General features: G+C 57.6%; 1 protein-coding gene across 1 annotated transcript in view; it reads left to right on the top strand.

Moving 5' to 3' along the window:
• The window catches only part of RAD21L1 (RAD21 cohesin complex component like 1), a 53,782-nt gene extending 48,277 nt beyond the window's left edge, over positions 1-5,505 (top strand). The window contains exons 14-16 of the mRNA XM_038750057.1: positions 825-926; positions 1,316-1,411; positions 5,075-5,505. Of these exons, the coding sequence (XP_038605985.1) occupies positions 825-926; positions 1,316-1,411; positions 5,075-5,416 (540 nt within the window). The 3' untranslated portion in view covers positions 5,417-5,505. The remainder of the gene's footprint in view (positions 1-824; positions 927-1,315; positions 1,412-5,074) is intronic.
• Positions 5,506-14,619: the final 9,114 nt, after the last annotated feature.

The raw sequence follows: 14,619 nt of genomic DNA, 5'->3' as shown, positions 1-14,619 counted from the left end.
TGTTTCCCCCCCAGCGCTTAGAACAGGGCTTGGCACATAGTAAGCGCTTAACAAATGCCATCATTATTATTATTATTATTATTATCATTATTATTATTATTATTATTACAAGAAGCAGCGTGGCTCAGTGGAAAGAGCCCGGGCTTTGGAGTCAGAGGTCATGGGTTCGAATGCCGGCTCCGCCACATATCTGCTGTGTGACCTTGGGCAAGTCACTTCACTTCTTGGAGCCTCAATTACCTCATCTGTAAAACAGGGATGAAGACTGGGAGCCCTACGGGGGACAACCCGATCACCTTGTTTCCCCCCCAGCGCTTAGAACAGGGCTTGGCACATAGTAAGCGCTTAACAAATGCCATCATTATTATTATTATTATTATTATTATTACAAGAAGCAGCGTGACTCAGCGGAAAGAGCCCGGGCTTTGGAGTCAGAGATCATGGGTTCGAATCCCAGCTCCGCCACATATCTGCTGTGTGACCTTGGGCAAGTCACTTTGCTTCCTGGAGCCTCAATTACCTCATCTGTAAAATGGGGGTGAAGACCGGGAGCCCCACGGGGGACAACCCGATCACCTTGTTTCCCCCCCAGCGCTTAGAGCAGGGCTTGGCACATAGTAAGCGCTTAACAAGTGCCACCGTTATTCTTGTTATTATTATTACAATTCAGCTATAAAGAGAGACAGCCCCTCCAAGAGCCTAGGCCAGTGCTCTGCACAACAGTAAGTGCTCAATAAATACAAATAATAATAATAAAAATAATAATAAAAATAAAAAATAATAATGATAATAATAATAATAATAATAATAATAACTTCCATTAGCCCGCAGCCATTGAAACAACGGTCCCCTCCACCCCGGAAGGATTGAGGGGCGACGTCTTCTCGGATGAAGAGTTTGAGAGCCACTCGGTGGAACTGGACAGGGTACGTAGAGGTCGGGGGCGGCGGGCGGGCGGCCACCACACCTAAACCTGCCCATCCGGCCTGCCAACCGTCCCAGGCGGCAGCGGGCTATTTACTGAGCGCCCCCGTGGAGTGTACTGAGCGCTCGGGTCAGGAGAAGGAGACGGAGAGGGGCCCCCCCGCCTCGTCTGAAGCCGGGTGGTGACACTGCCGTCATGGAGGAAGGCAAGGCCGTGACCCTCCGGGAGAGAAGCGGGTGGAAGCACCGCCATCTCTGAGGGGAATCGGGTCTGTACTTCCCAAGCGCTCAGTCCAGTGCTCTGCACACAGTAAGCGCTCAGTAAATACGATCGGTTGATTGATTGAATGATTGACGCTCCCCCTTCTCCCCCTTCCGCTTCCCTCTCCAGCTCCTCACGGACGAGGCGGACGAGGGCAAAGAGGAGGAAGAGGGCGAAGGGGCCTTCTGGAATAAAGCCATCCAGCTGATGCTCAGCAGCCTGCGGGTAGGAGAGCCCGGCCTTCTCGGGGGGCGGGTGGGGGGCTCCGCTCGCTAGGTTCGGCGCTCCGACCCCCTGCGTTCACTGAGCTGTGTGCAGAGCACTGTACTGAGCGCCTGGGAGAGGACGGTCAATCAGTGGCGTTGGTCGGGCCTTCCTGCGGGCAGAGAACTGGGCTAAGCACTCCGGAGGGGAAAATCGACCGGTAGTATTTGCTGAGCGCTCCCCGCGGGAAGCCCAAACGAGGTGGTCAGTTGTATTTATTGAGCGCTTCCTGAGTGCGGAGCACTGTACGAAGCGCTCGGGAGAGGATAATAGAACAATAAACCGACACATTCCCCGCTCACAACAAGGGGACAGTCTAGAGGGTGCGGAGATGAGATTCCTGCCCTCAAGGAGCTGAGCGTCTCTCCCCAGTGGATAGTATTTGTTGAGCGCCTACGGAGTGGAAAGCGCTGAACTGAGCGGTGGGGCCGCGTGTCCCGTCCACTTCCCCACCAGGCTCCAGGGTGAGGGCCTCAGGAGCCCAATTAGCCCAGGGATTTCCTTCCGGGCTGCTGGCCCAGCCCCTGGGGGTGGTGGAGATGGAGAGATGGGAAAGAGGGGGGAGGTGGAGAAATGGGAGAGGGAAGGAGGGAGATGGAGAAACGGGAGAGGGAAGGAGGGAGATGGAGAAATGGGAAAGAGAGAAGGAAGGGAAGGAGAAGGAAAAGATGGGGTGGGGGAGATGGAGAAATGGGAGAGGGAAGGAGGGAGAAGGGAAGCAACGGGCAGGGGAGATGGAAAAGACGTGAGGGGAGAAGGAGAAATGGGAAAGGGAAGGAGGGAGGGAGAAGGAAGAAATGCGGGTGGGGGAGACGGAGAAATGGGAAAGAAGAGGGAGGGAGAAGGAAAAGACAGGTGGGGAGATGGAGAACTGGGAGAAGGAAGGAGGGAGAAGGGAAGAGATTGGGATGGGGGAGATGGAGAAATGGGAAAGAGAGAAGGAAGGAGGGAGAGGCGGAGGAGGGAGGGAGAAAGGAGAGGGAGGGAGAGAGAAAAAGGGATGGGGTGGGGGGAGGTGGAGAAATGGGAAAGAGAGAAGGAAGAGATGGGAGTGATCAGAGATGGAGAAATGGGAGAGAGGAAGGAGGGAGAGACAGGAGAAGGAAGAGACGGGGGTGTGGGAGATGGAGAGATGGGAAAGAGGAGGGAGGGAGAAGAAAGAGACGGGGTGGGGGAGGTGGAGAAATGGGAGAGGGAAGGAGGGAGATGGAGACATGGGAAAGAGAGAAGGAAGGGAAGGAGAAGGAAAAGATGGGTTGGGGGAGATGGAGAAATGGGAGAGGGAAGGAGGGAGAAAGGAAGCAATGGGTAGGGGAGATGGAGAAGGAAAAGATGCGTGGGGAGAAGGAGAAATGGGAAAGAGAAGGAAGGAGGGAGGGAGAAGGAAGAAATGCGGGTGAGGGAGACAGAGAAATGGGAAAGAGGAGGGAGGGAGAAGGAAAAGACAGGTGGGGAGATGGAGAAGGAGGGAGAAGGGAAGAGGTGATGGGGGAGATGGAGAAATGGGAAGGAAAGAGGGAGAGATGGATGGTGGGAGGGAGAAAGGGAAAGAAGAGACGGTGGGGGGATGGAAAATCAGGAAAGAAGGAGGGAGGTAGGGAGGGAGAAGGAAGAGATGGGTGGGGAGATGGAGAAACAGGAAAGAGAAGGAAGGAAGAAGGGAGGAAGAATCGGGAGTGGGGGAGATGGAGAAAAGGGAGAGAAGGTAGGAGGGAGAGAAGAAAGATGGGGAAGGGGGAGAGAAGAGATGGGGAAGGGGGAGAGGGAGAGAAGAGAGATGGGGAAGGGGGAGAGGGAAGAGGGAGGGAGAGGTGGAAAGATAAGGGAAAGGGAAGGAGGGAGAGATGGAGAGGGAGATGAAGGAGACGGAGACGAAGAGAAGAGGGAGGAAAAGGGGAGAAAAGGGAGAGATGGAGGAAAGGGAAGGAAGGGAGATGGAGATGAGGGAGGGGAGGGAGAGAAGAGAGCGGGAAGGGGGAGGGAGGGAGGGAGGGAGGGGTGGAGAAAAGGGAAAGAGGGGAGGAAGGAGGGAGAGACAGAGGAAGAGGAGAGAAGAAGAGAGTGAGAGAAGCGAGATCTGTCCGGGCTCGTTCCCGAGGGCCTGGAGGGTCCTTCCCCCGTCCAGCCCGCCCCCCAAAACCTGGAGGAGGCCGGGGGGTGGGGGGAGGGCGAGCTGGCATCTCCAGACAGCTCCCGTCCAGCCGCCAAAATGCCCCCGCTGATGATGTGACATTTATTAAACACCCACAGTGTACTAAGCACGATGCACTGATTGCCATCTGTTCTCCTGCCCCCCCACCTCTCTCTTTCTCTCCCTCTCTCTCTCTCCTTCTCCCTTTCTCTCTGTCCTGTCTCTCCTCCTTCATTTCTGTCTGTCCTCTTCTCTCCCTCTTCTGTCTTTCCCCCTCATCCTCCTCCCCTTTCTCTCTCTCTCCCCCCTCCCACTCCCCTTCTCTCTCTGCTTCTCTCCCTCCTCTCTCCATCTCTCTCCCCGTCCTCCTCACTCTTCCCCTCCTTTCCATATCCTGCTTTCTCCTTCTCCCTCTTCCCTTTCCCTCCTTTTCTCTCCGTCTCCCCCTCCCTCGACCTCTCTCATCCTCCCCATTCTTTCCCCCTTCTCCACCTCGCCTCTCTCCCTCTCCCTATTTCCCTGTCCCTTTCCATCTCTTCTCTCCACCTCTCCCCATCCTCCTCCTCTGTCTCTCTCCATCTCTACCATCATCCTTTCTCTGTCTCTCTCATCTCTCCCTCCTCTCTCTCCCTCATCCTCCTCCCGTTTCTGTCTCTCTCCGTCCTCTCCCACTCCCCTTCTCTCTCTGCTTCTCTCCCTCCTCTCTCCGTCTCTCTCCCCGTCCTCCTCACTCTTCCCCTCCTTTCCATATCCCGCTTTCTTCTTCTCCCTCTTCCCTTTCCCTCCTTTTCTCTCCGTCTCCCCTTCCCTCGACCTCTCTCACTCCTCTCCCACTCCCCTTCTCTCTCTGCTTCTCTCCCTCTTCTCCCGTCTCTCTCCCCGTCCTCCTCACTCTTCCCCTCCTTTCCATATCCCGCTTTCTCCTTCTCCCCCTTCCTTTTCCCTCCTTTTCTCTCCGTCTCCCCCTCCCTCGACCTCTCTCTCACTCCTCCCCATTCTTTCCCCCTTCTCCACCTCGCCTCTCTCCCTCTCCCCGTTTCCCTGTCCCTTTCCATCTCTTCTCTCTCCACCTCTCCCCATCCTCCTCCTCTGTCTCTCTCCATCTCTACCGTCATCCTGTCTCCTCATCTCTCCCCCTCTCCCTGCTATCTCTCCATCTTTCTCCCCGACCTCTGTCCGCCTCCCTCCGTTCTTCTCTGTCCATCTCTCTCCCTGACCTCTCTCCATCTGTCTCCCTGACTGCTCTCCAACTCTGTCCCTGTCGTTATCTCTCCATCTTTCTCCCCTGACCTTTCCCCGCCTCTCTCCTTGACCCGTCCCCATCTCACTCCCTGTCCTCCATCTCTCTCCTTGACCTCTCCCCATCTCTCTCCATGTCCACCTGTCCGTCCACCTCCCCCTGAGCCCTCTCCATCGCTGTCCCTCTCCTCTTCTCTCCCCCCGTACCCCCCGCCGCCGGCGGCGTGTCTCTCCCCGTCCTCCGCTCTGGGCAGCAATCCTTCAAGGATGGGGCCTCCCAATTTAACTTCCTGCACCTGTCCTGGCACCAGGACCGGAAGCGAGCGGCGGTCAACTTCTACAGCTTCCTCATCCTGAGGAAGCACCAGGCCATTCAGCTCAGCCAGAAAGACCCCTACGGCGATATCATAGTCAGCGTGGGCCCCATGTTCGCCGAGCTCTGGGCCCCGCTGGGGTCTCGCCTCGCCCCCAGACCCCCACCCACCGCCCACCCTCCCCAGGCCCCCCAGAAACGCTCAGAGTCGGGCTCCCCCCAACCCCCAGACCCCCCAGACCCCACCGACCACCGGAATGGAGATTCGCCGAAAACGTTCTGACGACGAGAAGCCTTAATTTTAAATCTCCTTTCGGGGCGGGACGGGGTGGGGGGAAATCCATGGAAAATAACCGCCCGTTTCTCGGAATGTTGTCCCAAGCGCGTCTGGAAGAGTGAAGAAATAAAAGGCCGCGCACTTGATGGGTTTTCAAGTTGGTTCATTTCAAGCGTCAGGGGTTGAGCCCCAGCAAGGTGCCAGTTCTTTGGGTTTTATATAATAATCACAGCAGTAATAGCATATCTAAGAATCAAAATCAATCAATCGTATTTGTTGAGCGCTTACTGTGTGCGGAGCACTGTACTAATCAATCAATCAATCAATCGTATTTATTGAGCGCTTACTGTGTGCAGAGCACTGTACTAAGCGCTTGGGAAGTACAAGTTGGCAATATATAGAGACGGTCCCTACCCAACAGTGGGCTCACAGTCTAAAAGGGGGAGACACAGAACAAAACCAAACATACTAACAAAATAAAATAAATAGAATAGATATGGACAAGTAAAATAGAGTAATAATAAAATCATAAAATATATATGTATATGGTTAAGAACTTACTACGTGGCCAGTGTGGATCCAAGCCAGTCGGGTCGGACCCGGTCCCCGTCCCCCCTTGGGGCTCACCGTCTCCATCCCCATTTGACAGAAGAGGGAACCGAGGCCCAGAGAAGCAAAGTGACTGGCCCAAGGTCACACAGCAGACATAGCGGCGGAGCCGGGATTGCAATCCGTGACCTTCCTACTCCCGGGCTCTGGAGTCAAGGGTCAGGGGTTCGAATCCCGGCTCTGCCAATCGTCAGCTGTGTGACTTTGGGCGAGTCACTTCACTTCTCTGGGCCTCGGTTCCCTCCTCTGTCAAATGGGGATGAAGACCGGGAGCCCCCCCGTGGGATGACCTGATCTCCTCGTAACCTCCCCAGCGCTTAGAACAGTGCTCTGCACATAGTAAGCGCTTAATAAGTGCCATCGTTATTATTATTATCCGTTCATTCATTCAAAAGTTGTATTTATTGAGCGTTGATCTCTCTAAAGCACTTCTGTCTGGGTGGCTAGATCAATCAGTCAATCATTCAATCGTATTTATTGAGTGCTTACCGTGTGCAGAGCACTGTACTAAGCGCTTGGGAAGTCCAAGTTGGCAACATAGAGAGACAGTCCCTACCCAACAGTGGGCTCACAGTCTACAAGTCTAGATAATCATTCATTCATTCAATCGTATTTATTGAGCGCTTACTGTGTGCAGAGCACTGTACTAAGTGCTTGGGAAGTACAAGTTGGCAACATCTAGAGACGGTCCCTACCCAACGGTGGGCTCACAGTCTAAAAGTCTAGATAATCATTCATTCATTCAATCGTATTTATTGAGCGCTTACTGTGTGCAGAGCACTGTACTAAGCGCTTGGGAAGTCCAAGTTGGCAACATATAGAGACGGTCCCTACCCAATAGCGGGCTGACAGTCTAGATGGCTAGATAATTACCGTTAATATGAGAGAACGTCCCCTCCACACAAGGCGGTCAGCTCCTCCGGGGCCAGGGATGGTGTCTGCTCACTGTATTGGACTCTTTTAAGCGTTCAGTCCATGCTCTCTGCACGTCGCGGGTGCTGTATTGGCCGATTGACGATGGATTGGTTGATCGATCGGAGGCCTGCCAAGGACACTGGACCATCCTGGAGCGAAGTGGGAAGGAAGAAGGACCCCAGGCTGAGAACGGCCGTGGAGGATACGGGGCGGATGAGACGGAGCCTGGCCCGGATCGCCTCGCCTGGTGTCTGCCCCAGCGCTTAGCACAGAGTAAAGGCAAGCTTAACAACGCCAGTCCCTGTTAACAGCCCCCAATCAGAAGGTGAGTGCCTCTTTTTAATTTTTTTTGGGAGGTTTATTAGGTGCCGGGCTCTGTACTAAATACTGGGGTAGATAATAATAATAATAATGGTATTTGTTAAGCGCTTACTATATGTGCAAAGCACTGGGGAGGATACAAGGTGATCAGGTTGTCCCACGGGGGGCTCACAGTCTTAATCCCCGTTTTCCAGATGAGGGAACTGAGGCCCAGAGAAGTGAAGCGACTCGCCCGAAGTCACCCGGCTGACACGTGGCGGAGCCGGGATTTGAACCCACGACCTCTGCCTCCAAAGCCCGGCCTCTTTCCACTTCTCAAGTTCATCAGGCGGGGCCCAGTCCCCCGCCCCCCGTGGGGCTCACGGTCTCCATCCCCATTTTCTAGAGGAGGGAACCGAGGCCCGGGGAAGTGACCGTCGCGGGGTCACCCGGCAGGCCTGCGGCGGAGCCGGGACGAGGACCCGGGCCCGGGCTCTCCCCGCTCGGCCGCCCGGCTTCTCGGAGACAAGTGAAGTGACTCGGCCAAGGTCATCCGGCAGACAAGGGGCGGAGCCCCGGGGGGAGAACCCGGGTGCTCCCGACTCCCGGGCCGCGCCGTGGCCGCCGCTTCCCGTGGGTGAGGAGGCAGGGCGGCCTCAGGGACAGAGCGCCTGGGCTCGGCCTGTGGCTCGACCCTTCCCCTGCCCCCTTCCTCCTTGACCCTTCTCCCCCAACCCCTCCTCCTTGACCCTTCCCCTCCAACCCTCCTCCCTCCTTTTCCCACCCTTCTCCCTCTTCATCTCCTGTTTCCTTCCTCCTCCTGCCTCCTCTCCTTCCTTCCCCTCCTCTTCTTCCTCCCTCCTCTCCTTCCCCCTCTCCTTCCTACCCCTCTCTTCCTCCCTCCTCTCCTCCCTTCCCCCTCTCCTTCCTACCCCTCTCTTCCTCCCTCCTCTCCTCCCTTCCCCTCTCTTCCCCCCTCCTCTCCTCTCTTCCCCTCTCCTCCCCCCTCTCCTCCCTTCCCCTCTCTTCCTCCCCCCCTCCTCTCCTTCCCCTCTCCTCCTCCCTCCTCTCCTCCCTTCCCCTCACTTCCTCCCTCCTCTCCTACCTTCCCCTCTCCTCCTCCCTCCTCTCCTACCTTCCCCTCTCCTCCTCCCTCCTCTTCTTCCTCCCTCCTCTCCTCTCCTTCGTCTCCCTCTCCTCTTCCTTCCTTCTCTTTTCTCTCCTTCCTCCCCCTCTTCTCCTTTCTCCTCCTCTTGTACTTACTCCCTCCCCTCTCCCCTCCTCCTCCTCTCCTTACTCCCTCCCCTCTCCCTCCTCCCTCCCCTCTCCTTACTCCCTCCCCGCTACCCTCCTCCTCCTCCTCCCCTTCCTCCCCCTCCTCCTCCTTTCCTTCCTCCCTCCCCTCTCCCTCCTCCTCTCCTTTTCCCTCCTCCTCTCCTTTTCCCTCCTCCTCCTCCTCTCCTTCCTCCCTTCCCTCCTCCTCCTTCTCCCCTCCTCCTCCTCCCTCCCTTCTCCTCCTTTACCCTCTCCCTCCTCCTCCTCCTCTCCTTTTCCCTCCTCCTCCTCCTCTCCTTCTTCCCTTCCCTCCACCTCCTTCTCCTCTCCTTCCTCCCTCCCCTCCTCCTCCTCCCTCCCTTCTCCTCCTTTCCCCTCCTCCTCCTCCTCTCCTTCCTCCCTCCCCTCCTCTCTCCTCCTCTCCTTCCTCCCTCCTCCTCCTCCCTCCCTCCTCCTCCTCTCCTTCCTCCCTCCCCTCCTCTCTCCTCCCCTCCTTCCTCCCTCCTCCTCCTCCTCCTCCTCCCCCCCCTCCCCGCCCCGTCTCCCAGGCAGCCCCGCCCTCCTGCCCTAACGAGCTCAGCCGAACCGGGCCGGGCGGAGCCGAAGGGAGCCGAGCCGAGCCGAAGGGAGCCGAAGGAGCGGAGACGAACGAAGGGAGCCGAAGGAGCGGAGCCACAGGCAGCCGAGCGGAGACGAACGAAGGGAGCCGAAGGAAGCCGAGCGAAGGGAGCCGAACGGAGCCGAACGAAGGGAGCCGAACGGAGCCGAACGAGCGGAGCCGAACGAAGGGAGCCGAACGAAGGTGAGCCGAACGAGCGGAGCCGAACGAAGGGAGCCGAGCGGAGCCGAACGGAGCCGAAGGGAGCCGAACGGAGACGAGCCGAGAGGAGCCGAGCGGAGCCGAAGGGAGCCGAAGGGAGCGGAGCCGAACGGAGACGAGCCGAGCGGAGCCGAAGGGAGCGAAGCGTGTGTGTTCGTGTGTGGGGCTGCGGGCGAGGAGGAGCCGCAGAGGCGCCGCATCGGGGCCCCACCGGGACCGGGGGGGGGGGAGGGGGGAGGGGAGGGGGCCGGAGGAGGGGAGGGGAGAGGAGGGGAGGGGGCGGGACAAGCCCCCCCCGCCCCCCACCCCGGCCCACAGGCACCGCCACCTGCACCTGCCAACGCCGCCGCCGCTGCCGCTGCAGCGAGCCGGAGCCTGGGCAGACAGACAGACAGACAGACAGACACAGCCGCTGCAGCGAGCCGGAGCCTGGGCAGAGCGAGCCGGCGGGCCCCTGCCCCAAAGGTGAGAGGGAGGGGTTGTTGGCAGGTGCCCTCCCCCCACCCCACCCCACCCCCAGCCCCCATTCATTCAATCCTATTTATTGAGCGTTTACTGGGGGCAGAGCACAGCCCCCCATCCCCCCAATAATAATAATAATAATAATAATGGCATTTATTAAGCGCTTACTATGTGCAAAGCGCTGCCCCAGCCCCTCCAGGGGGTTGAGGGGGGGGCAGAGCGAGCCGGGGACAGAAGGGTTAATCGTGACTCCTTATTTTTTCCGCCCCCGGGACCCCACCCCTCACACAACCCGTCACAGACCGTCTACTCTGTGCACAGCGCTGTGCCGAGGCCTGGGAGAGTCCAGTACGGTCCCCGTCCTCTAGGAGCTAATCGGGACTATTTCTGGGGCGTCTACCCTGTGCACAGCGCTGTGATGAGGCCAGGGAGAGTCCGATACGGTCCCCGACCTCCAGGAGCTAATCAGGAGTATTTCTAGGGCGTCTACTCTGTGCACTGCACTGTGATGAGGCCTGGGAAAGCCCAGTGCGGTCCCCAACCTCTAGGAGCTGATCAGGAGTATTTCTAGGGCGTCTACTATGTGCACAGCACTGTGATGAGGCCTGGGAAAGCCCAGTGCGGTCCCCGACCTCTAAGAGCTGATCAGGAGTATTTCTAGGGCGTCTACTCTGTGCACAGCACTGTGATGAGGCCTGGGAGAGTCTGCTACGGTCCCCGACCTCTAGGAACAATCGGGACTATTTCTAGGGCGTCTACTCTGTGCACAGCACTGTGATGAGGCCGGGGAGAGTCCGATACAGTCCCCGACCTCTAGGAGATAATCAGGAGTATTTTTAGGGCATCTACTCTGTGCAGAACACTGTGATGAGGCCTGGGAGAGTCCGATACAGTCCCTGACCTCTAGGAGCTAATCGGGACTATTTCTAGGGTGTATACTCTGTGCACAGCACTGTGATGAGGCCTGGGGGAGCCCAGTACGGTCCCCGACCTCTAGGAGCTAATCACGAGTATTTCTAGGGCGTCTACTCTGTGCGGAACGCTGTGTTGAGGCCTGGGAGAGTCCGATGCAGCGGGCAAATTGGGAGTATTTCTAGGGTATCTACTCTGTGCATAGCGCTGTGCTGAGCGATGGGGCAGATACAGTTACCAGACACCATCCCTGCCTTCGAGAAGCTGACACTTAGTAAGCGCCTAAATACCCCAGTTGTAATAATAATAATTGTGGTATTTCCTCGGCGCCGACTGTGTGCCAAGCACTGGGGTGGATGCGAGCAAATCGGATTGGACAAAGTCCCTGTCATCAGTCGTATTTATTGAGCGCTTACTGTGTGCAGAGCATTGTACTAAGCGCTTGGGAAGTACAAATTGGCAACATATAGAGACAGTCCCTACCCAACAGTGGGCTCACAGTCCCGGGTGGGGCTCCCTTCTCTGTGCCTCATTCAATCATCAATCATATTTCTGGAGCGCTTATTGTGTGCCTCAGTTTCCTCCTCCGTCAAATGGGGGGAGTCCATCCCGGTCCTCCCTCTTCCTTAGACTGTGGGACCTGATTAGCCTGAGCTCCCGCGGCGCTTAGTACAGGGCTTGGCACATAGTGAGCGCTGAACAAATACCGTAATGACTCCACTAGACCGTCGGCTCCTTGACGGCGCGGATCGGGTCTGCCAAATCTACTGGGCCCTCCCAATAATAATAACAATAATAATGGCATTTATTAAGCGCTTACTATGTGCAAAGCACTGTTCTAAGCGCTGAGCACTGTTCTGAGCGCTCAGTGCAGTGTTCCGCCCACGGTAGGCGCTCAGTAAAGACCACTGATAGATCGTCAGCGCCTTTAGGGCAGCGATGGTGTTTAATAACTGTATTGGACTCTCCCCAGGGCCCAGTCCAGCGCTCTGCACACGGTAGACGTGTCAGCTCCGTGAGGGCGGGGAGGGTGTCCAGTCACTCTATTGGACTCTCCCAATTAGAACAGTGCTCATAATAATAGTGTTGCTATTTGCTAAGCGCTTACTATGGGCCAAGCACTGTTCTAAGCGCTGGGGTAGATACAAGGTAATCGGGTTGCCCCACGTGGGGCCCACAGGCTTCATCCCCATTTTACAGATGAGTCAGTCAGTCAGCGGTATTTATTGAGCGCTTACCGTGTGCAGAGCACCGTACTAAGCACTTGGGTGAGTACAATATAACGGGCCTTGAGGCCCAGAGAAGTGAAGCGACTCGGCCAAGGTCACACAGCCGACCGGTGGCAGAGGCAGGATTAGAACCCACGACCTCTGGCTCCCCAGCCCGGGCTCTTTCCACTGCCGCTTCCCCTCAGCGTTTAGAACAGTGCTCGGCACATAGCAAGCACTTAACAGATATCATCATTATTATTATGTGCACGTCCAGGGCTTTGCCCACAGTGGGAGCTCAATAAATAGCGGTGATAGACTGTCAGCTCCTTCAAGGCAGAGGCTGTGCCTGCCACTAATTCTACCGTCCTGTCCCCAGCGTTTAGCACAGCGCTCTGCGCACAGTAAGCGGTCAATCAGTACCACCGATGGATTGATTTTCTTCCCTAAAGCATCCAAGGCCCACCGCGGCCTAGCGGGTAGCGGGAGTCAGAGGTCGTGGGTTCTAATCCTGGCTCCGCCGCTCGTCTTCTTAGTGACCTGGGGCCAGTCACTTCCCTTCTCCCCAGAGTGGAAAGAGCCCGGGCTTTGGAGTCAGAGGTCATGGGTTCGAATCCCGCCTCTGTCAGCTGTGTGACTTTGGGCGAGTCATTTAACTCCTCCGGGCCTCAGTTCCCTCCTCTGTCAAATGGGGATGAAGACTGTGAGCCCCACGGGGGACAACCTGATCACCTTGTACCTTGTACTAAGTGCTTAGTACAGTGCTCTGCACACAGTTAGCGCTCAATAAATACGATTGATTGATTGATGGGTTCCCCAGCGCTTGGCACATAGTAAGCGCTTAATGAATGCCATCATTATTATTATTATTCTTATTATTCTCCGGACCTCAGTTCCCTCCTCTGCCAACTGGGGATGGAGGCCGTGAGCCCCACGGGGGACGGGGACCGGGTCCAACCCGGCGCTTAGTACAGTGCCCGGCGCATAGTAAGCGCTTAACAGATACCGCCATTATTATGATCATAATGATTCTGATTCTGATTTTTGTCGTTGTTGCCATCAGCTATGCCGGGCGGGGGTCCCGGGGAGAGGATGACATGGCCGGGTCCGGCCATGCCTCCGGTGGCCTCGCTGCGGCCCCTCTCCCCGGCCGGAGGAGGGGGGACCCCCGGACCCCTCACCAGGACCCAGAGTCTCCTGGCCGTGACCGCACCGCCCGGGGGGCGTCACCCCCAACCCTTCTTCTCCTCTGCCACCGCCACCGCCACCCCCTCCCGGAGGTGAGTGTCCACCCCTGGGGGTGCCCGGGGATCGGGGCCCTGCTGGGGGCGGGGGGAGCGGGTCTGAGGGGAGCCCAGCATGGGGGAGCCCACCCAGGGGGAGTCCACTAAGGGGAGCTCATCTGGGGGGAGCCTGTCTGGGGGTGGCCATCTGGGGGAAGTCCGTCCAAGGGGGTCCATTGGAGGAGGCTGTCTGGGGGAGTCCATGGAGACGGGGGGAGAGCCCATCCAAGGGGGCCCATTGGAGGAGCCTGTTTTGGGGAGCCTGTCTGGGGGTGTCCATTGAGAGGAGTCCTTCTGGGGGAGTCCATTAGGGGGGAGTCTGTCCATGGGGGTCCACTGGAGGAACCTGTCTGGGGGAGTCCATGGGGTGGGGGGGAGAGCCCATCCAAGGGGGTCCATTGGAGGAGCCTGTTTTGGGGAGCCTGTCTGGGGGTGTCCATTGAGAGGAGTCCTTCTGGGGGTGTCCATTAGCTGGGAGTCCGTCCAAGTGGGTCCATTGGAGGAGCCTGTTTTGGGGAGTCTGTCTGGGGGAGTCCACTGGGGGGAGTCCTTCTTGGGGGGGTCCATGGTGGGGGGAGCCCATCCAAGGGGGTCCATTGGAGGAGCCTGTCTGGGGGAGTCCATTGTGGGGAGGCCTTCTAGGGGAGTCCATGGCGGGGGGGAGCCCATCCAAGGGGGTCCATTGAAGGAGCCTGTTTGGGGGAGCCTGTCTGGGGGAATCCATTGGGGGGAGTCCTTCTTGGGGAGTCCATGGTCGGGGGAGCCCATCCAAGGAGGCCCATTGGAGGAGCCTGTCTCAGGGAGTCCATTGAGAGGAGTCCTGGGGGAGTCTGTGGTGGGGGGGAATCCATCCAAGGGGGTCCATTGGAAGAGCCTGTTTTGGGGAGCCTGTCTAGGGAAGTCCATTGAGAGGAGTCCTTCTGGGGGAGTCCATTAGGGGGGAGCCCGTCCAAGGGGGTCCACTGGAGGAGCCTGTCTGGGGCAGTCCATTGTGGGGAGTCCTTCTCGGGGAGTCCACTGGCGGGGAGTCTGTCCAAGGGGGTCCATTGGAGGAGCCTGTCTGGGGGAGTCCATTTGGGGGAGTCCTTCTGGGGAGTCCATGAGGGGGGAATCCATCCAAGTGGGTCCATTTGAAGAGCCTGTTTTGGGGAGCCTGTCTGGGGGAGTCCATTGGGGGGAGTCCGTCCAAGGGGGTTCATTGGAGGAGCCTGTCTGGGGGAGTCCATTGTGGGGAGTCCTTCTGGGGCAGTCCATGGGTGGGGAGAGCCCATCCAAGGGGGTCCATTGGAGGAGTCTGTTTTGGGGAGCCTGTCTGGGGTAGTCCATTTGGGGGAGTCCATGGGTGGGGAGAGCTCACCCAAGGGGGCCCATTGGAGGAGTCTGTTTCGGGGAGCCTGTCTGGGGGAGTCCATTGAGAGGAGTCCT

This window comes from Tachyglossus aculeatus, chromosome 8 (genome assembly GCF_015852505.1).
Source record: "Tachyglossus aculeatus isolate mTacAcu1 chromosome 8, mTacAcu1.pri, whole genome shotgun sequence".
In the NCBI taxonomy this organism is placed as follows: Eukaryota; Metazoa; Chordata; class Mammalia; order Monotremata; family Tachyglossidae; genus Tachyglossus; species Tachyglossus aculeatus.
Note: the sequence above shows the minus strand (reverse complement) of the source record. Positions and strands in the feature narration are given on the sequence as shown.